The sequence below is a fragment of the Engystomops pustulosus genome, chromosome 7 (genome assembly GCF_040894005.1).
Source record: "Engystomops pustulosus chromosome 7, aEngPut4.maternal, whole genome shotgun sequence".
Classification (NCBI taxonomy): domain Eukaryota; kingdom Metazoa; phylum Chordata; class Amphibia; order Anura; family Leptodactylidae; genus Engystomops; species Engystomops pustulosus.
In genome coordinates, this window is record NC_092417.1 from 154,886,978 (window position 1) to 154,907,875 (window position 20,898).

The 20,898-nt window shown below is 45.8% G+C and overlaps 1 protein-coding gene across 3 annotated transcripts; it reads right to left on the bottom strand.

The window, feature by feature from the left end:
- Positions 1-288: 288 nt before the first annotated feature.
- Positions 289-20,743, bottom strand: FKBP2 (FKBP prolyl isomerase 2). 3 transcript variants are annotated; one of them, XM_072118414.1, is made up of 6 exons: positions 20,595-20,743; positions 17,488-17,707; positions 12,493-12,605; positions 1,320-1,366; positions 1,186-1,221; positions 289-447 (listed from the first exon to the last, which is right to left on the bottom strand). In XM_072118414.1, exons 2-6 carry the CDS (start codon positions 17,653-17,655, stop codon positions 386-388), a joined length of 426 nt encoding a protein of 141 aa, XP_071974515.1. In that variant the 5' UTR covers positions 17,656-17,707; positions 20,595-20,743; the 3' UTR covers positions 289-385. The 3 variants fall into 3 exon arrangements, with proteins under 3 accessions (XP_071974515.1, XP_071974516.1, XP_071974514.1); XM_072118415.1 differs by lacking the exon at positions 20,595-20,743 and adding an exon at positions 18,067-18,182; XM_072118413.1 differs by lacking the exons at positions 289-447; positions 1,186-1,221; positions 1,320-1,366; positions 12,493-12,605; positions 20,595-20,743 and adding an exon at positions 18,534-20,572 and having other exon boundaries at positions 17,545-17,707.
- Positions 20,744-20,898: the final 155 nt, after the last annotated feature.

A 20,898-nucleotide genomic window follows, 5' to 3' on the forward strand; every position in this document is an offset into this window, starting at 1 on the left:
ACACCCTGGCCTCATCCCACATCACGCGGCATGAACGATGTGCCTCATCGGATTCTCATCTAAGTATACATGTTTATTTTTTTTTACATTGCCCCCACACTGAGATCTCACAAAGCATGTTTTGGGAAGCTAAACCACATGTCCTATATTTGGTTTAGGGTCCCAAAACTGTTGACAGGTCCTCAATAAATGCTCTACATGCTGTGAGAGTTCCAACTTTTCTCCACCTGGTGTCACCAGATACATTAAATGTTCCTTTTCCTTCCGAAATATTAAGAACGAGGCAGAGATTTTGTGTTTGTGTTTATTGAGCGCTGTGTGAGACGCCACCTCCCCCACAAACAGGACCCCAAATTGTAGAAACAAGCTTGTCCCATATCCCCATCTACAATTCTGATCTCCCTTCGATTTTTAGCAGTTCCACCTCGAAGATCAAAGTAGCTCCTCCTGAAACAGAAGAGAAATGTCAGAACAGAGTACATCATCTGAAGTCATCAAGGTGTAACATGGAGTCTCCTGTACATATATAATGTGACGGATCTGGCCAAAAATCTGCTTCTGTCCGATAACCCGGGTGGTGGGGGATAAAGTTATATCAGTTTGTGCAGCAAGAGAAGTTGTAGGAGATTTCCGGGACCCACTTTAGCTAATGTGAGGCCTCCTCATACTACAGGATGTTACTTGTGATGTACAGGAAGTGAGGTCACATGGTACAACTGGCTGAAGCGGGTCCTGTGATTCCTCCCCCCCAAAAAAATCTTGTGCATACAGTGGATACCGGGAGTACTGAAGTGACAAGGAAGCTGGAGCTCTGACCTGTGTGATTTTCCAGAAAGACTGAAAACGCCTCGGGAAATATGCAAATATGATTTCCAGGATGGGATAAAGTTTTCCTGGAAAACATATTTGCATATATCCCCGTGCATCAATGACTGTAAATCTCCACACGCCTGCAAGGTCGCCTTAATCGGCAAAGTCTCCGTAAGGTGACCTCTTACATCGCGACAGTGGAACACCACTTTAATTCATTAGAGTATCAAACAAATCTAATAAAAAGGGGATCACACTTAAAATTAATTTTGATTTCTGCTGCACAGACAGCAACAAATATGTATTCTTGTTCAAAGACATCCCCTTTAAACATAGGGTCAATGTCAACAAGAGTGACCCTGACAAGCTCCTCACCTGGAATTTTAGGGGGTGCTCCCCTATCTCCATAACCTAAAATCAATGAAAAACAATTCTATTAGTCTTGTTGTAAAGAAGAAAAGAAAAAAAAAAAAAAAACTACCCCCTTGTGCCGTCATCGTGATCCTTACCCAATTCTGAAGGAATCACCAGCTTCCTCTTCTCTCCCTCACACATCCTAGAAAACAAAAAGGAGACAAATACTTAGATTATCTGTAACGGATAGAATGCAAAAATGTTATTATGTACTTAACGCCATTTAGTTCTATGTAGAGCAACACAGGAGCAGCTAGAATTAGGATTTTACCATTTACAAAGTAGTGTGGGACCTGCACTGGTTATAAGAATGGGTCGCAGTGTACATTGTCACCTCTGCCCAATCTCCTCCTATATAGTCAAGAGCAGCCAAGTTCTGCTTCATGCACACATGGGGTCCCAGGGACTGAGCATGGGTCTCACTCACTATAGGTCTGAGCACATAAAACTTAACTTTTTTTTTTAAACAGTTTTTATTGGGTTTAACAGTATAGTACAGCAGAATGTAGCAGACATTTACAGGATGAAAGTACCAACAATTTAAACATTATCCTACATGTAGAGAATATCACGCTGATTGGGTAAAGGTCCGACTACTGGTACCCCCCCCACACCTCACCAATCATGAGAACGAGTCCCCAGCAATCTGGAGCACAGGGGTCTCATACTCACTAATGGGTGGGCAATAGGATGAGAGTGTGTCCCCTGCTACTCCATTCAACAGAGTTGTAGAACAAGAAATAGCTGTGCACAGCGCTCTGCTTTCTCAGGCAACCCCCTCTACGTCACAGTCTATAGATTGTTGGAGATACCAGAGCGCTGTGCTCAGCCATTTCTGACCACTCTCATGGTACAGAGTGGAGCGGCAGAACACAAGCTCCTCTTTCGCTATTAGTGAAAACAAGATCCTAGGGATCCCTGGATTCAGACCGTTAATAATCTGATTTTTAGACCTTATCCTGTGTAACAACAAAGAGTTGGTACTACCCCTTTTATTTATGAAAACCCCTTTTAATGCGGTTGGCAAGCAAGAACTATTGAAGCCATCAATAATTTGTGGGTAGGGGTGTCCCAACACTATTACCTGGAATGGTCTCCATGTTCCCGTTACATCCAGAAGTTATAACTACACTAAAAGTGAACGGGAGCCGGGGCATCGGTCACTACAGGGACACAAAGTGAATAATTCTTCCTGAACAATCCCTATAAAGCCAAACATCTCGATCCTCTGCAGACTATTCCGCCACGGTCAGCACTGAGGGATATGATTAAGTGCAGGCGACGCGCCCGATATTTACGAAATCCTACAAAACGACAGCAGAATAAGGAATCCATCATCCGCTCCTTCATATTACAGAGGGAATTTATGTCTCAGCCTTGGGCCTCTGTGAGCGGGTCCCATCCCTGGGCAGGTGACAGATCGGAGCCTTCGCCAGCCAGCGAGATCAGGAGCGCTGCCATCAATTAGCCCGCTTATACCAGACGCTGTGGAGAATTGGAAGCCGGATAAATGGAGAGGAGACGGGTGCTAATTAAATAGCATTTGGGATCGGCCCACCTCCCGTGGCGCGCGGGCACCGAGCCAGCCAAATGAATGCAGATTACATCTCGCCTGTCACAATAGAGACTACTTATTAACCGTGTCTCCCCCTTCCCGAACAGTCTCCGCACATTAAGAGTTAAAGAAACAAAAGACGACCTGTGACCAAGCCAGCAAAACCGCATGTAATCCTCTGCAAATGGGTTTCTGTAGGAGCTGGCGAGGGGCACACACACTGATGCTCTGCGCCACCCTACACCCTCACGTATCACATGGCATATTCACAAAACACAATGCTGACAGAGCAATTTCTCCCTTAAGAACCACAAGGACGCCCCCTTCTGGTGGAAATAGAGAAGGCAGCTTTACATATTGTATATATGCACATTCTCTTGTGCACCCGGTAATATCCAGACTGAAGACATGGCGATTAGTTCTGATTTTCAAATAGTTTTACGGAACTAAAAGACATCTTTTAAGGACCCGGATACTTGGCCTAGTACCATTGTGATGCAGTTTTACCCATACATGTGAATATACTCTAAAGATCATGTCCACAAGGGATAGATTTGCGTTCACTTGTCTACCATAACCTGGCACAATAGACCGGTATCTGGAGGTTAGATGTGGTGGGTATTTGCTGCAGGTTTTCCCATAATAGAGAGTAAAACTCACAGTAGAAGCTTCACACTGGCTTCTTTGTATAACAGCCGGAGATATAATAATTATTATTCCCGAGCAGCGCAGCTCCAATCATTAGCATTAAACACAGACTAATGTCATCTATAATGAGGCGCACCTGCTGTCTGTACAGCGCCCGCCGCCATCCTCCTGCCATGTACCCGATTACCAGGCAGAGAGTCAGACGCTTGTCATATATATGTATATTATTATAGACTATTATAGACTGACTGTGCTTCCTATGGAGATTACCCCACACTTCACTGTACACCAGAGGTCGGATACCTTACACAGAGGTCACACAGGGTCGTACACAGAAAACCATAATGATTTTTTTTTTTTTTTTTAATTATTTGTAAATTATGGTGGGAAATAAGTATTTGGTCAGCCTCCGATTGTGCAAGTTCTCCCACTTAAAAAGATGAGAGAGGCCTGTAATGGGCATCATGGGTAGAACTTCAACTATGAGAGACAAAATGCATAAAAAATTCCAGAAAATCGTTGTCTGATTTTTAAAGAATAGATTTGCAAAATAAGTACCTGTAGTAATGGCCCCTCTGTCCTCCTCTCATTACCTGTAGTAATGGCTCCTCTGTCCTCCTCTCATTACCTGTAGTAATGGCTCCTCTGTCCTCCTCTCATTACCTGTAGTAATGGCTCCTCTGTCCTCCTCTCATTACCTGTAGTAATGGCTCCTCTGTCCTCCTCTCATTACCTGTAGTAATGGCTCCTCTGTCCTCCTCTCATTACCTGTAGTAATGGCTCCTCTGTCCTCATCTCATTACCTGTAGTAATGGCTCCTGTGTCCTCATCTCATTACCTGTAGTAATGGCTCCTGTGTCCTCCCCTCATTACCTGTAGTACTGGCTCCTCTGTCCTCCTCTCATTACCTGTAGTAATGGCCCCTCTGTCCTCCTCTCATTACCTGTAGTAATGGCTCCTGTGTCCTCCTCTCATTACCTGTAGTAATGGCTCCTCTGTTCTCCTCTCATTACCTGTAGTAATGGCCCCTCTGTCCTCCTCTCATTACCTGTAGTAATGGCTCCTCTGTCCTCCTCTCATTACCTGTAGTAATGGCTCCTCTGTCCTCCTCTCATTACCTGTAGTAATGGCTCCTCTGTCCTCATCTCATTACCTGTAGTAATGGCTCCTGTGTCCTCATCTCATTACCTGTAGTAATGGCTCCTGTGTCCTCCCCTCATTACCTGTAGTAATGGCTCCTGTGTCCTCCTCTCATTACCTGTAGTAATGGCTCCTGTGTCCTCCACTCATTACCTGTAGTAATGGCTCCTGTGTCCTCCTCTCATTACCTGTAGTAATGGCTCCTGTGTCCTCCTCGCATTACCTGTAGTACTGGCTCCTGTGTCCTTCTCTCATTACCTGGAGTAATGGCCCCTCTGTCCTCCTCTCATTACCTGGAGTAATGGCTCCTCTGTCCTCCTCTCATTCCCTGGAGTAATGGCTCCTCTGTCCTCCTCTCATTCCCTGGAGTAATGGCTCCTGTGTCCTCCCCTCATTACCTGTAGTAATGGCTCCTCTGTCCTCCTCTCATTACCTGTAGTAATGGCTCCTCTGTCCTCCCCTCATTACCTGTAGTAATGGCTCCTGTGTCCTCCTCTCATTACCTATAGTAATGGCTCCTCTGTCCTTCTCTCATTACCTGTAGTAATGGCTCCTCTGTCCTCCCCTCATTACCTGTAGTAATGGCTCCTCTGTCCTCCTCTCATTACCTGTAGTAATGGCTCCTCTGTCCTCCTCTCATTACCTGGAGTAATGGCTCCTCTGTCCTCCTCTCATTACCTGGAGTAATGGCTCCTCTGTCCTCCCCTCATTACCTGTAGTAATGGCTCCTCTGTCCTCCCCTCATTACCTGTAGTAATGGCTCCTCTGTCCTCCTCTCATTACCTGTAGTAATGGCTCCTGTGTCCTCCTCTCATTACCTGTAGTAATGGCTCCTGTGTCCTCCTCTCATTACCTGTAGTAATGGCTCCTGTGTCCTCCTCTCATTACCTGTAGTAATGGCTCCTCTGTCCTCCCCTCATTACCTGTAGTAATGGCTCCTGTGTCCTCCTCTCATTACCTGTAGTAATGGCTCCTCTGTCCTCCTCTCATTACCTGGAGTAATGGCTCCTCTGTCCTCCTCTCATTACCTGGAGTAATGGCTCCTCTGTCCTCCTCTCATTACCTGGAGTAATGGCTCCTCTGTCCTCCTCTCATTACCTGGAGTAATGGCTCCTCTGTCCTCCTCTCATTACCTGGAGTAATGGCTCCTCTGTCCTCCTCTCATTACCTGGAGTAATGGCTCCTCTGTCCTCCTCTCATTACCTGGAGTAATGGCTCCTCTGTCCTCCTCTCATTACCTGGAGTAATGGCTCCTCTGTCCTCCTCTCATTACCTGGAGTAATGGCTCCTCTGTCCTCCTCTCATTACCTGGAGTAATGGCTCCTCTGTCCTCCTCTCATTACCTGGAGTAATGGCTCCTCTGTCCTCCTCTCATTACCTGGAGTAATGGCTCCTCTGTCCTCCTCTCATTACCTGGAGTAATGGCTCCTCTGTCCTCCTCTCATTACCTGGAGTAATGGCTCCTCTGTCCTCCTCTCATTACCTGGAGTAATGGCTCCTCTGTCCTCCTCTCATTACCTGGAGTAATGGCTCCTCTGTCCTCCTCTCATTACCTGGAGTAATGGCTCCTCTGTCCTCCTCTCATTACCTGTAGTAATGGCTCCTCTGTCCTCCCCTCATTACCTGTAGTAATGGCTCCTCTGTCCTCCTCTCATTACCTGTAGTAATGGCTCCTCTGTCCTCCCCTCATTACCTGTAGTAATGGCTCCTCTGTCCTCCCCTCATTACCTGGAGTAATGGCTCCTCTGTCCTCCCCTCATTACCTGGAGTAATGGCTCCTCTGTCCTCCCCTCATTACCTGTAGTAATGGCTCCTCTGTCCTCCTCTCATTACCTGTAGTAATGGCTCCTCTGTCCTCCCCTCATTTCAAGGTCCTGCAGTGGCCTATCCAGTCTCCAGATCTCAACCCCAGAGAAAACCTTTGGAGGGAGTTGAAAGTCGGTGTTGCCTAGTGAAAGCCCCAACACATCACTACTGCCCTAGCGGAGATCTGCATGGAGGATGGGCCAACATACCAGCAACAGTGACCTCAGTTATATCCTTTGTTGGTAATGACAAAGTATTGAGATGAATTTTTGTTATTGACCAAATACTTATTTTCAACCATAATTTGTAAATAAATAAATGAAATCAGAAAGAAAATGTTTTCTGGATTTGTTTTCACATTTTGTCTCTCACAGTTGAGGTTCTACCTGTGATGTCAGTTACAGGCCACATCTTTTTAAGATGCACAATTGGGGATCCCAGCAGATCCCCAATCCAGTGTACAGGGACTGGCAATTAGTACAAGCTTTTTGCCTTCAGAGAACAGGCGGCCATTTAATACAAAGGCATTTAATATCCGTGTTACACCTGTGATTGTAGAAGTGGCTGCTCTATTCCTTTCACTGCAGAGCATCGCCTTCTGGTAGCAGGGAAATCATTCCAACAAAAGAGTTTCGACAATCCAGCACATAAAAATCAGGTTTTTATCTCTTTATATTAAAAAACATTGTATATTACATAGCGTTCATAGCGTACAGTATTCCCCCATAACAACCAACGCGTTTGACCGTTGTCACTCTTCATCATAACAGTTTCTGCTAATCAAACCACACACTTAAAGGGGGTTTTCCCAGAAAACAAGTTAGGCCCTATCCACAGATTACGATAACGTACCTGTGTCAGACCCCTTGTGGCGCCCAGAGCTGAGCAGAGCAGACGGACACTTTGCCTTCTGCTGCATTCAACTCTATGGAGCAAACGGAGATTGCAGCGGTTGGCAATCTCCATCAGCTCCATAGAGATGAATGGAGCAGAACGGACATGCACAGCCTACTGCTCCACTCATCTCAGGGAGCAACAAGGGCTTCCAGAGGGGTATCTCGGACCCCCCATTCTTGTGACCTGTGTGGGCCTCTTTCCTGAGACCTACACCGATCAGCAAGTTAGGACCTATGGATAGGTCCTAACTTGTTTCCTGGGAAAACCCCTTTAACATCCGGTGGGGACCAACCATAGTCCCACACCAGTCTCTTAAGACTCCATACACACAGCTGTGCACAGAGCATAACCTTACGCCCCAGGCTGGCATCGGCAGAAGCCAGAATAAGTTTGATAGAATTTACATGATGTTTGGACTGAGGCCCAGGCTGAAGCCAGGTGCCCAAGAAGCTCCAACCATCCGGGTCGATTAAGTGATGATCGGAAAGAGGGGAGTATGACAGCGGGCTGCGGTAGCTGACTGCACCCACCTGGAAATGGTGATCTTGGAAGCAGCTAAGCCCTTCAGACACCACGCTAAAACTGATCGGCATGAGGCCTGTGGTGGGCGTATAGTCCATCGTGGTGGAACCAACACTATTTTTCCCTACCTAGCCGGCAGAGGAAGGGCATATATATAACGCTCTGAGGCACCGCTCTGTCATGTGATTGGTCTCCACCTGTTTTCAAGTGTATGGTTTCTGTAACTCAAACAGCTATGATGAAGAGTGGTAACACTATATGTACCTTTATTTAATATGAAGAAATAAAAACCTAATTACCTAATTTTTAAATACTTTCCTGATCATAGAAACTTTATGTCCATGTAATATGCAGTAGTGCTCAGGCCTCTAAGGTTACAGTATCTCTTTGTTGATAGAAGTGGTCCCACTCCATTCATACTACAGAGGCTCTATGGGTGCCATGTTGTACCAAGTATTATTAATACTCCCTATGCAGGTGATCATGGGGTTCCAAGTACTGGGACCCCAACTGAACTTGACAACAGACCCCCACTGAAGAAAACAGATCGCTGTGCTCAGCAATTTCCAACATTCCCATTAGTATTGAATGCAGCAGCAGAGCTCATGCTCCACTTGAGCGATGCGAGATGTAAGATTGGATCCCCGTCCCCATGACTGGTAGAGGTCCCAGCAGTCGGACCCTCCCGATAATAATAATACACAAATTCACCGCAGAAGTGAGGTCATGGAACTTGGGTAAAGTCACATTTATGATATTTAAAGCCGTTTTATAGCTATACATTTATATTCACCCATCAATGATTGTCCTTAACAGGCGATTGCTTCCGTGAATGCATCGCCCATGTCAAACAGCTAAGAAACAGACGTCTCCCTCCATAGATTAGCTGCCGTCAATGTAGGCGCCGTTCTCATTCACTTCAGTCAGTGAGAATGGTGCTTGCAGTACAGCCAGTCCACCACTACACTAGAGATGGAGCTGTCTGCTTCAGGCTCCATCCAAAGGCTAAAATTGTAATCAAATAAGTCATTGATCATTTAGGGCAGTAAAACCCCTTTCATTTTCAGTCATAGAACAACTAACATATATAAGTGAAAAAAAAAAAAAAAAAAAAAAAAAAAAAGAAGGAAGAAGGAATAAACAGGAGGTAGAATGAATAAACAGAAGGTAGAATGAATAAACAGGAGGTAGAATGAATAAACAGAAGGTAGAAGGAAGAAGGAATAAACAGGAGGTAGAATGAATAAACAGAAGGTAGAAGGAAGAAGGAATAAGGAGGAGGTAGAAGGAAGTAACAGGAGGTAGAAGGAAGAAGGAATAAGGAGGAGGTAGAAGGAAGTAACAGGAGGTAGAAGGAAGAAGGAATAAGGAGGAGGTAGAAGGAAGTAACAGGAGGTAGAAGGAAGAAGGAAGGAGGAAGAAGAATCATGTCCTGAAGGCACAGCACCTGCAGGGCATTGTGTGGATTGTATGTGAGGCTTATCACAGCTATGAGGGTTATCTGGGCAGGAATGTATAAACACCGTCTCCTATCTTTGGGTTATGCTCGCTCGTGTTTAATATTTTTGTCACGATTGTTACTTTTTACAGAGTTGTCAGTCAAAACTAATGTGAAAGAACGCTATAATAATAATAAAAAAGGGTGAAAAATCCTGCGCTTATCATCCCACAATCCTGCAAATAATGAGAAAAAAAAAATCAAATCTAACCAAATTTTCATGGAGAAAGCTCTGATCAATAGGGGTCCAGGAGCAGAGACCCCCCAAAAAAATCATTAAAATGTTCACTGTATAGACTGTGATCAGACAATCTCTTCTATTGAGAATGGGTGATCCGGCACTGGGAACCCTACCAATTTAAAGGGGTTGTCCCAAGTTTTCAAGTTATCCCTTTTCCAAGTTAATCAGTGAGTGCTGGGCCTCCCACGATCTAGATGGCCGGGGGCCTGTTCACACTAATGGGTGGAGAATGCGTTCTGCACTCCATGCAATATTACAGGAATGTCAGAAATTGCTATAAAGCAATTGGCCATGTCCGGTACCCAGATACTATAGAATGGAGCAGAAGGAAACATGCTCAACCCATTACTAAGAACAGGATCAATGGGGTCCCATGAATCACACCACTGATCACCTTGTAATAAGTGGGCAACTTGAAAATTTGGGATAACCCCTGTACACTTCCAACAAATAAATTTTTTTCGGGGAGTTTAATTACTCTTTATAGGGCTATTCTCATCTGGGACATTAAAGGGGGTTGTCGCAAGTATTTCAGTTATCCCCATCAGCAAACCAGCTGATTGGTGAGGATCTGACTGCTAGGACCCCCACCAATCACATGGGTGAAATGGCAGGAAGCATGGCCTTCCGTAGCCATTAAAGGAAGCGTTTGGACACATGCTCTACCTGCTTCTCCACATATTAATGAGACAGGACCCCATTCTCAGATTAGTAGGGGTCAGACTGCAAGGACTCCCAGCAATTAGGATTGTCCCCAAACCTGTGGATAGGTCATAACTTATCCCCGATTATGGGAAGCATCTGGTATTACAACCAAGTTCCATTCATCTCTATACAAGTAAGCTGCAATACCAGCACAAATCATAAGTGGCCATGTTTTCTAACAACTGGACGACCCCTTTAAGGGCTTGTGCACAACTAGAACAAGAGACCCTTATTTCACAGCTGCAGTGGGTGAGGGGCCTCTGGTTACATCTAAGGAAGGTCTGAAAATAGCCGAGTCTGTCTGGCAGCTGAAAAGAGCATCTCTGAAGAAAGCCAGGCACATCTGCACAACATAATGTCAGCACTTATGTTTCTGTGGATAGGTATGCAATGGATCATCACAGTGGTGGTGACGCTATGATGGCCAAAAACAAGATACAGAAAAATTCTAAGTATATTGGGCTGCAGTATAAGACCGGAGATCCGTTTTCTGCACAAAGCGGCCTGTCTTTTTTGTCTCTAACCCCAAATACGTCTCTTCACACACAAATAGTCGCTCCCTTTTGAATTACAATAACTTAATTCCCACTAAAAGATTGCATGGCCGTGTGGTATTAATTAAATGTGAAAAAAAATAAAAAAATTTAGGACATGAAAACAAAATAATTGTGACTATAGGGCGAAAATGTAGAATGTAATACAGAACTTGCAGGTGCTGTTAACTACTCCTGATGTCCTTCTGCAAAGTATATATTGGGGGCATTTAAAAGAGAACCTGGCACCATAATTTCCCCCCAAAAAAAACTCTAAGCCCCCCTCAGGTGGGGTAAGAAATATCCTTTCTAGATTTCTTGCTTTTTCGTGAAAAAAAACAAAACCTAAAGACAAATCTCCAAAAAGAAAGTATATTTTTGGCTCTATCATACAGAGAAACATGCTTGGTTTCATATCAAAGAAAAGAATGGCATCTTTCAAATGGCACCAGGCTTGTGGTTCTGTCTTTATAGAAAAGACATGTGCTACAATAAGATACAGCCCAATACCGGCGCACTGAATGGGGGAAACTTTTAAAGAGACTCTGCACTGCGTTAATGGGTGAAAAATTATACAATTTTCCAATATACTTTCTGTATCAATTCCTCACAATTTTAGACCTCTATATCTCTGCTTGCTGTCATTCTAAAGGGAGTTTTATTGTTTAAGGGGTTGTCCGAGAGTTATGAAAAAAAACAAAAAAGGTGGCCGAGAGGGGGCTGCTTAAAAAAAATAAAGATGTACTTACCTTCCGACGCCCTCCGGGTGTCCCGCGCTGCTGTCGGTCCGGTCCATGCGCCATGTAAACAAACATGGCCGCCGGATTCAGCTTCCGGCCAGACCCGACAACCATCTGGCCCGCATACACAGTGCTGTGAATAGGGACAGGTAGGCGTGGCCAGCCAGAAGCTGAGTCCAGCGCTGCTCCAGCGGCCATGTTTGTTTACATTGTTAACTGAGTTATGCAGAAATGAATAGTTATAAAAGCAGTTTAAGGCAGAAGAAGCCAATGAGGAACTTTTACTCTGATGAAATATATTACAGTTTTCTTGATTTTTGCTAAATTTGTGAAATAATTAGAGACCCTTTAAGCGAGTGTCCCATTGGTAAAACTCTAGACACCAGGAATATGGCCTAAAGACTTTTATCCTCCGATTCAAAAATTGTTGTTAAAGGGGTTTACCCATGTTCACCACTTATGACATATGCACTTTATGAAACATCATAAAGATGAGGGTCCTAGGTCTGGGACCCACATCTGTCTTAAAGGACATCTACCACCAGGATCAAGGGTTGTAACCCAAGCACACTGACATGCTGCTGTGTGCCCCCTCTGGCAGGATCCCCTCTTAAGAAAAATAGGGTTTTAAAAATTATGCAAACAAGCCTGAGGGTCTCCAGGTTCTGTAAACATCTATGGAGTCTGGAGCCGCTGAGGCTAATTTGCATCATTTCTAAAGCCTTGTTTTTAAAGAAAAGAAGACTCTGCCAGAGGGGACACACTCTAGTATGTCTAACTGAAGCCCCCCCATTTCCAGGGTCTCCTCATCAATGGTGTTGGTATACAACGAACAAGCATCTTCAAAATTGCTGTGGTCATATGATTTACCTATGTCACTACTACTACTCCCAGCTGTTTCTAAAAATCATGTGACCACTTCCACACGTACATGCATCGAAATAAAGCTCTAGATATTCACATGATGCATCTCCAGGACATACCCTAATAATCCTTGGTCCCAGCCCTTGATGACCTGTCCAGTGCCCAGGGTGAAGGTGAATGGTTCGTTTCTGGATATGCTGCTATCAAACTCTGTGCCATCCTCCAACTTCCCCTGAAAGAAAGCGAAACAGATCACAGGACTGAACATGTCAGCACAAATTCTGCAGATATAACATTTCAGTCTAATGAAGACGATGTGTCCTATGAGGAAGGGTTAAGTAGACTGCGACATAAGACATTGCCTCAGAGACCCATCCGCCCGCGCAGCCCAATTACCACCAAAGGAAAGACCTATCCGCCCTCAGTACGTCACATGTTCTAAGCCCAGACTGCATTATACACGTATTTTTGTACCCATAATTTGTTTTCTCTTGCCTTCCTATTCATTACAAGGAGCCTTGAATAAAGCATAGACTAAAAAACGCAAGATATAGTCAAAAATAAGACTCACACCATGCTTTGGCCATGTAAAACTGAACATAAAAAAATATGTGGTATAAAAAAAATACATTTTTTTTCCAGGTTGTCCCATTTTTGGAAAATCTTAATCTACAAGTCCAAGGTGGAGCTAATAGCTTCATTCAGTTTGTTCCAATATATATCTGGCGCGTACACCACATTGTTGTGCTTGAAAATGAGTGAAGCTGAAACGTTGAGGTGCACATGAGGTGAAATACATTTCTCACTTTTTTCACTTTATTGGGAGTGCGGCCTTCTTTTATGGATTTCATGCAGGACTGTAATATAACATGACAGGTCAGTAAGTGTAGTGAACCGGGCACCAGTTTTTACCACATTGAAGGGGTTACACACTTTACCTCATGTTTTGTGTAATGTGTGTGTAAGGCTGCATTCAGACGGCCATTGGGGATCGTATATATACAGCCATCCTATATACGTCCCCCATATGGGCGGCAATGGGCGCATGGAGTGGTACAGTGCAGCACGTGGGGAACAGATAAGGACATGTTCTATCTTTCCCCGGAATGCGGCACCATGTTTATCTATGGAGAGGGGCAGGGATGAGCGGCGCTCATCCCCTCCTTCTCTCCCTGGCTCAATGTGTGCCCACCGTGGTACGGTACGGCGAGCACACGGTCGTCTGAATTTAGCCTAAGGCTACATTCACACTGCCCTTTGCCCGCCAGTACCGTAGCGGGCAACGGCAGTGCACGGGGAGAGGAGGAGGAGGTGAGCGCAGCTTACCCCCGCCCCTCTCCATAGGAAGTTATGGTGCACGGCACCGTACTACGGAGAAAGATAGGACAGGTCCTATCTTTTTCCGGGGTACGGAGCGGTACGGTGCCGCACGTGTGCTGCACCGTACCGCTCCCATAGGGCGCCGAGCGCCCATTACCGTCTATGGGGGATGTATATCAGCCGTATATACGTCCCCCATACGGTAGAGTGAATGTAGCCTAAGTGTAAAGGGGGGCGGGGGGGGGAATGAAGACTATGAGGTAATTTACCAATATACATCTATTAATAGTTCTGCTCTGCTTTCTTGATATGTAAAGTGAAGTCTCCTGTCTTATACCTCATCAGCCAGAGATTCCTGTCCATAACATGGCCGCAGATGGAGGGTCATGTGATCTCTATCTGTCTGTGAGCAATCGCTATGCCAGGACCTTATGATAATATTCACAAATAGAAGAGCAAGGTCCTGGCCGGGGCGATTACACATGCACAGATAAGATCACATGACCCTCCATCTGCGGCCATTTTACGGTCAGGAATCTCTGGCTGATGAGGTAGTAGACAGGAGGCTTCACTTTACATATCAAGAAAGCGAAGCAGAACTATTAATGATGCATATTGACAAATTACTTAATATCCTACCCCCCTTACTTTCACACACATTACACAAAACATGAGGTAAAGTGACCAGCCCCCTCAGGTCACTATGAAATGTCCTTGTCCGTTTACCTATAAATAATCTCCTCCAAAATCATGTGAAAATGAGCAAAGAGTCATTTTGCCAATTTGAGACACTGTTATAGGCTGCAGTGGTAGTGTCACTTCAGACGCCCCCATCTTTAGTTCTATAGTCCCTAGAAACATGGTTTTTGTGTCATACTTAAGATAGGATATCCCACCTTTCAGATCATATCAAGCTCATGGATCTGTGAGTTACAAAACCATAAATATGGACAGTTAAATACATAGTTGTAAAATACAGATAAAAAAAAGAGTGGCAATTGGATCTTTAAAAGCCTGCGTCTCCGGTTCTGTAGTTTGTAGAACCACAAGCCTGATGTGAATTGAAAGATGAGATTCTAGGTACTATAGAACCACAGAATGTCTGAAAAGATTTTCATATAACTACCTTTTTTGCATAGGTGAACGGAAGAATTTCACATAAAAGAGGTAATTCTAGAATGGACATTTTATACCCAACCTGAAGGTGCTGCTAGTTTAGTGGGGCATCTGGTGACAGGTTCCCTTTAAAGGGGTTTACCAATTTTAAATGACAAGGAGTCTGCCAAATGAAAAAAGTGAAAAGAATTGTCTTTTCAACGGAAAGTATCCCTTTTAGTGGTTTAAAGACTTGCTCAAGATTAGAACGAGGGATCCTGCTTAGTTCACATTAAATAGCGCCTCCCATATCTACAGGCAGGCTCCAGTACTGCAGCTCTTCCACATAAAAAAGACAAAGCCAAAAGTCAAATTCTACAATCAAATCTCAGACAACCCATTACAAATTGTCACTTTCATAGTGACAAACACAAATTTCGATCGATGAGAATCTGGCTACTGTACATCTCACCTTGGAGAGGGGGAATAGAAGTGTATAGAGAGAACATTGTGTACATCCCCTGCTTTACTCATTGACGAGAGTAGGGGGGGTAAAAGCCACTTCTCCCTCATCCTTTAAGCCAAAAAAATGGATGTTTCTGTACCTGAACCCACCATGATCAACAGATAATTTCCATAAAATAAGTCAATATTTTATGTAAATGACATTAATACTGTAGTTTATGTATTGTCAAGAGGCTTATGTAGAGCCATGTCCTCTATAACAGATCCACTATTTATACAGGTGACTTTAATTGTGCAAGTTTTGTTGTTTTTTTTTTTTTTTTAAGACTACTCGTTAACTTTTTGCAGCAAGTTTCCCCAACTCGGGGGATAATAGGAGATATGAGTGGATTCCTTTCCAGAGACTCATAAATGTGATATCTAATTGATATTTCTGAAGGGGCAGCTAAAGAGTCAAGCAGATGGAAAGCATTGAGTTCCCAAGGGACAGTATTGTCATCTCAGATACCTGTGATGTATCCAGAGGATAATAAATACCCAATAGATGGGGGTCTCACAGACGTAGCAGCTGCATCTATTAGGCATTTATGAATTATCCCATTAGAAATGACTTAGAAGACAACAGTCAGTTTACAGAAGATATATAAAAGTAATGTTTTGTATTACTTTTCTGTAAGTATCAATTAGATACTATCACATTCATCATGCCCGGGCCTGACATCCACCAATATCTCCTGTTATCCCCGGAGTCCAGACATTTGCTGTTTTCATCAACTAAAAGATATTGTGTAGTATTAAAAAACCTGCACTCTAAAGGTCATCTGTATAAATCGTGGATGTGTCAGCTCATCTAGGAAGCATTCAGGCCCCAAAATAAGTAGTCGGCGAACGGAGGGGAAGGCACTGCTACAGCCAATCTATGGAATTGTCTTTGATGTCCAGTTTCTAGGAAACATCACAGCCGCTGATAGGCTGTAGGTACTGTGCCTCCTGACTTAGAAACTAGGAGCACTGTGGGAGGCGCGGTGCCGGATTGCCTGCAGGGAAATAAATGTTATCCAATTCCTTGGCCACAAGGGCAACGTAAGGAAGCATACCATCGGGAATTTACTTATTAAGGTAAATCGGATGGTAGGTGAACATTAATATCCTAAATTTTAAACTATTCTTCCCTAACCCTATGACAAACTCTAACCTAATCTACAGTTTATATAATATGCCAATTTTCCTGAAGAAGCTACTAGTGCGTGAAGAAGAAGCTTCTTCGGGAAGCGGGAGCAAAGGCTACTCCATACCACAGTAGCCTCTGCAATCCCTCCCTAACGTGCACGACCAAGTTGGATCTAGCGCGCCGCCAGTTGTCGGAGCTCCGCTTAGTGGCTTCGGCTTCAGTGCTGGGTGCGAGCAACGATGTGCGTGTGTGCACCCAGTACTGCAGCCTCAAGTTCTGTGCATGCACAGAGCTCCGGCAGCGCGCCAGATGCAACTTGGCTGTACGCAGGTAAGGAGTGATAGAAGCTACTGGGGAGTGGAGTAGCCTTTTCTCCCACTGCACAGAGAGGATACTCCACACCCCTGTAGCCTTCGCTGGAAAATTTGGATATTAGATAAACTGTAGATTAGGTTACAAATTGTTATAGGGTTAGGGAAGTATAGTTTAGGGTTTACGATATTAATGGGAACCTACAATCAGATCTACCTTAGTAAGTAGATTCCAGATGGTAGATTTCCTTTTAAAGATATTGTAACAAGTTTTCAAGTTATCCCCTTATCCAGAGAAGTGGAGCTGCAGGAGGAGCATGCTACATTCAAAAGCAGAGGAGTGATGGAAATTGATCAGTCCGTGAAACACAAACCACACAGTGACCAGATTCACAGACAGACCACAATGCTGGGGACTGGACAGATCATTGTAGATACATTATGCAAGGAGTCCCTGCTTCCCCACTAAACATCAGCAGCAAACTCTTATCAGGATTACAGTGGGAAATAATGGACTTCTTGTATCAAATATCACTATGATTCATGGAGCATTGTGGACGGTCAGGGAAAAAGGACACCGACAGGTTTGTGCCTCATGGAAAAACCAGGGTCATCTAAAACAGCCAATGGCTATTCTTTCAGAACCTTGCTGCATCCATGCCACAAAATTCTATCTCATCTATGGCAAGAGGCGCATGGATTGTGTTGTATCAGTTCTTATACCGAATACTATACATACACTGTATACTTACTGTGTAATGCATGCTAAGGGTATCCCCTTTCCGAGATTTAAAAAGGCAGTTCTCCACCCTCTTCTTCACACCAATCTGTAATTTCTTACTTCCCTCTTTGGCAAGAGTGAGGGGAAGCAGAGAGAAGAGCAGTAGGCACCACAGAGGTGTGAGTGACAGAGCGTTCATGGTGATGGCAAGATGGGGTACCAAATGGTTAACAGTCACAAAATTTGATTTTCTGTAAAAAAAAAATAATAGTTGAAGAGCAGGTGAGAAAGGGGGTCCCCCATGTAAACAGAAACAGATGGTGAACAGAACACATGTAGACAAGGAGACATCATCTGACTTAATGGATAAAGGGGCCATCTTTACCAAGAGCCTAGTAGATGATTAGGTGTACAATGATCACTATAGTATATAACCGTCATATAGTACTGTCAGTAATACTGCCCTCCATTATAGAGGGGTAGAGCACAAAACACAACAGATAATCTAGGTTACAGGGGTCTTCTCTTACATGAGGTAGATGAGAGGATGTACCACGCGGGGGGGTCTCGGAGTAATGGCAGGTAATGTTATATGGCTAATAACACTTACCTCTGTTGCTGGCTCTGGTCACATAGTTTTACAGGTAGATTTCATGTTTGCCACAAAAAAAGGCGACAGCACCATATTTTATCAAAAAATGTACCCCTCCCTAACCCCATTGCAAGAACTCCTCGCAGCCCCCCCCCACCCCCCACCGTGCCCCTTCCTATAGGGGGGGGGGGGGGTGAGGACCCTCATAGAGAGGATACAAAATGATCAGCATGCAGTATACAGCACCTCATAGCACCAGGTTGTAGCACCTTATAAAGAAATAGGAAAGCAGCACCAGTGAAGAAAGTGCACCCTACAAGTGTCTTATTCCCACCCAAAAGGTGACAAATTAACAAATAGTTACCCCCTAAATACCCTCCCCCCTTTCCCTTTAAGGACAGACGCACACAACACGCACACATAACAGTTTAGTGTCTCCTCTGTTTTATGAGGTGCGATACCCCATCTACCTGCTCATGGTTCACCTTTATCAGAAACCCCATTTTTAGCGCTACGGGGGGTCCACTTTGTGTTGTCCGCCATGAAATATGCACTCCGATGTCTCCGGGGTTCTCTGGGAACCCACACATCCTCGCTTCCTAAGGGCCACGCAGAGTCCTGCTTCCCTTCTTCTTGATTTCGTAGGACCCACACCTCATTCCCAGATCCCCTTGGCCCATTCTCTCCTCTCTTCTCTCCCTCTCTTCTAGTCCATTCCCTCAACACCCACACATCCTGCTGCTTCTGCCCTTCTCTTGCCTCTCCTCGACACCCCCAAGCCTGTGCTGACCCCCTCCGCCGCCCAGATCCTGCCCGACAAGATCCAGCCCACCCCTGCCACCAGTTCACCCATTCCTGCAGTTCTGGAGTTTCTCCCATTTTCCCTCCCTTTTTGGTAAGAGGCTCGGGAATGTCCCCTTGATTCTCACAACTACTTCCGTCCCTGAGGTTCTCCCCTACACGTAGAGTACTACTCATAGAGTACCCGTACTCTCTTGACTGCCCTTCATCCGGGGATTCAGAAGGTACAACCTGTGGAGAACCTTCCCTATCCCCTAAATACAGCTGAAGGCACCAACACCATGTGCCTGTCTCCTTTACCGTCCCACAGTCCAAAGTGGACTGACCGGCTGACACCACCTGATGTGCGAGTGATGGACAGTTCTGCGGCACCAATTGTAAATGCTGGTGGTGGATTGGGTTACAGTTCTTCTCCTCCATTTCCCCGTTCCATTCTCCCTCAGACCTATTATTATCCTGTTCCATTTCCAGTCCCTCGCCAGAACCACTGGACCCGTTTCCTGGACTTCTGACCACATCCCTATAACCCCTGTTAGATTGTGGACTTGTTTTGGAGACCTCATCGCTATTGCTCTTTGCTACCCCTAGACCCTCTTTGAATCCCCTTCCCTGGTTCCCTATCAATGGCCCTGAATTTCCATTGATCTCCTGTCTATAGTCTCCTTGGGATGTTCCCATGTCAGTGGCCTCTGCGCTGCTACTGCTCAGCTCACACTGGGAGTTTTCACGAGTGTCGGTCTCCTCCTCTAGACTTTGCCCCCTGTACAGATCCTGGAAGCCACTGCTTCCATTTGCCTTTCCCCGCTTCTTCTCTTTACTCTTCTTTTTCCGTTTCTGCAGCACCTGGGCATCTCTATTACCTCCTGTGGCCACTGCCACCCTGTCATGCACCCCATCCATGCCCCTGGCATCCTCACACTGCTGCTGGACACCGATGCCCTCTGCTTTCCTGCATGCACCAGTGCCCATACCACCATCCTCACACTGCTGCTGGCTGACACCCTCTTCTTGCCTCCAAGCACCAGTGCCCATGCCCCTGGCATCCTCACACTGCTGCTGGGTATTGATGCCCTCCTCTTGCCTCCATGCACCGGTGCCCATGCCCCTGGCATCCTCACACTGCTGTTGGCTACTGACACCCTCTTCTTGTATCCATCCCCCAGTGCCCAAGCCCCTAGCATCCTCACATTGCTGCTGGGCAGTGATGCCCTCTTCCTGCCTCCATGCCCCCGTGCCCATGCCCCTGGCATCCTCACACTGCTGCTGGGTAGTAATGCCCTGTTCTTGCCTCCATGCCCCGGTGCCCATGCCCCTGGCATCCTCACACTGCTGCTGGGTAGTAATGCCCTGTTCTTGCCTCCATGCTCCGGTGCCCCTGGCATCCTCACATTGCTGCTGGGTACTGATGCCCTCTTGTTGCCTCCATGCCCCGGTGCCCATGATCTGGGAGCCACTTGCCACCTCCTGGGGGAAACTCTTGCTATGCCCCCTGGCCCAGTACGTGTCCTCCTCCGTACAGCTCCTGGGCAGTGCCCCGATCCCCTCCGGCACGTCCCTGCTCCCATTGCCTTCGCTCCCGCTCCAGTCCTCCATTCTCCTCCCCATGATGAGATCCTGGGGGCCCCTTATCACGTCCCAGGTGACCCGGGCGCCTCCCCGGTGTCTTCTCCTCTCCCTTCCCCGAGCCCCGTTACCCCGCTCTTCCCCCGGCCTCCGCATCCCCTTCCCGGGACTCCTGCCCTCACCTCTCCCCTGATCTGTCTGCACGCCGCGGCTTCACACCGACTTAACCCCTCTTCCGCATCCGTGTACGTCAGCGGCCGCCTCACCCAATCACAGCGAAAAGAACATCACCGGCGAGCGCTGATTGGCCAGTCCCGTCTGCCATTGTCAAGTGATCGGGGCCAGGTCGGGACATAGCGGTATAAGCGGCTCCCGTGCGCAGAGGAAGGGGGAGAAATCTCTACTCTGTCCCTAGGGAAGGCAAAATCCCGGGAAGAAAGTACATCACAAAGTGCTGATTGCGGGGATATCACTGCGGGTAACATG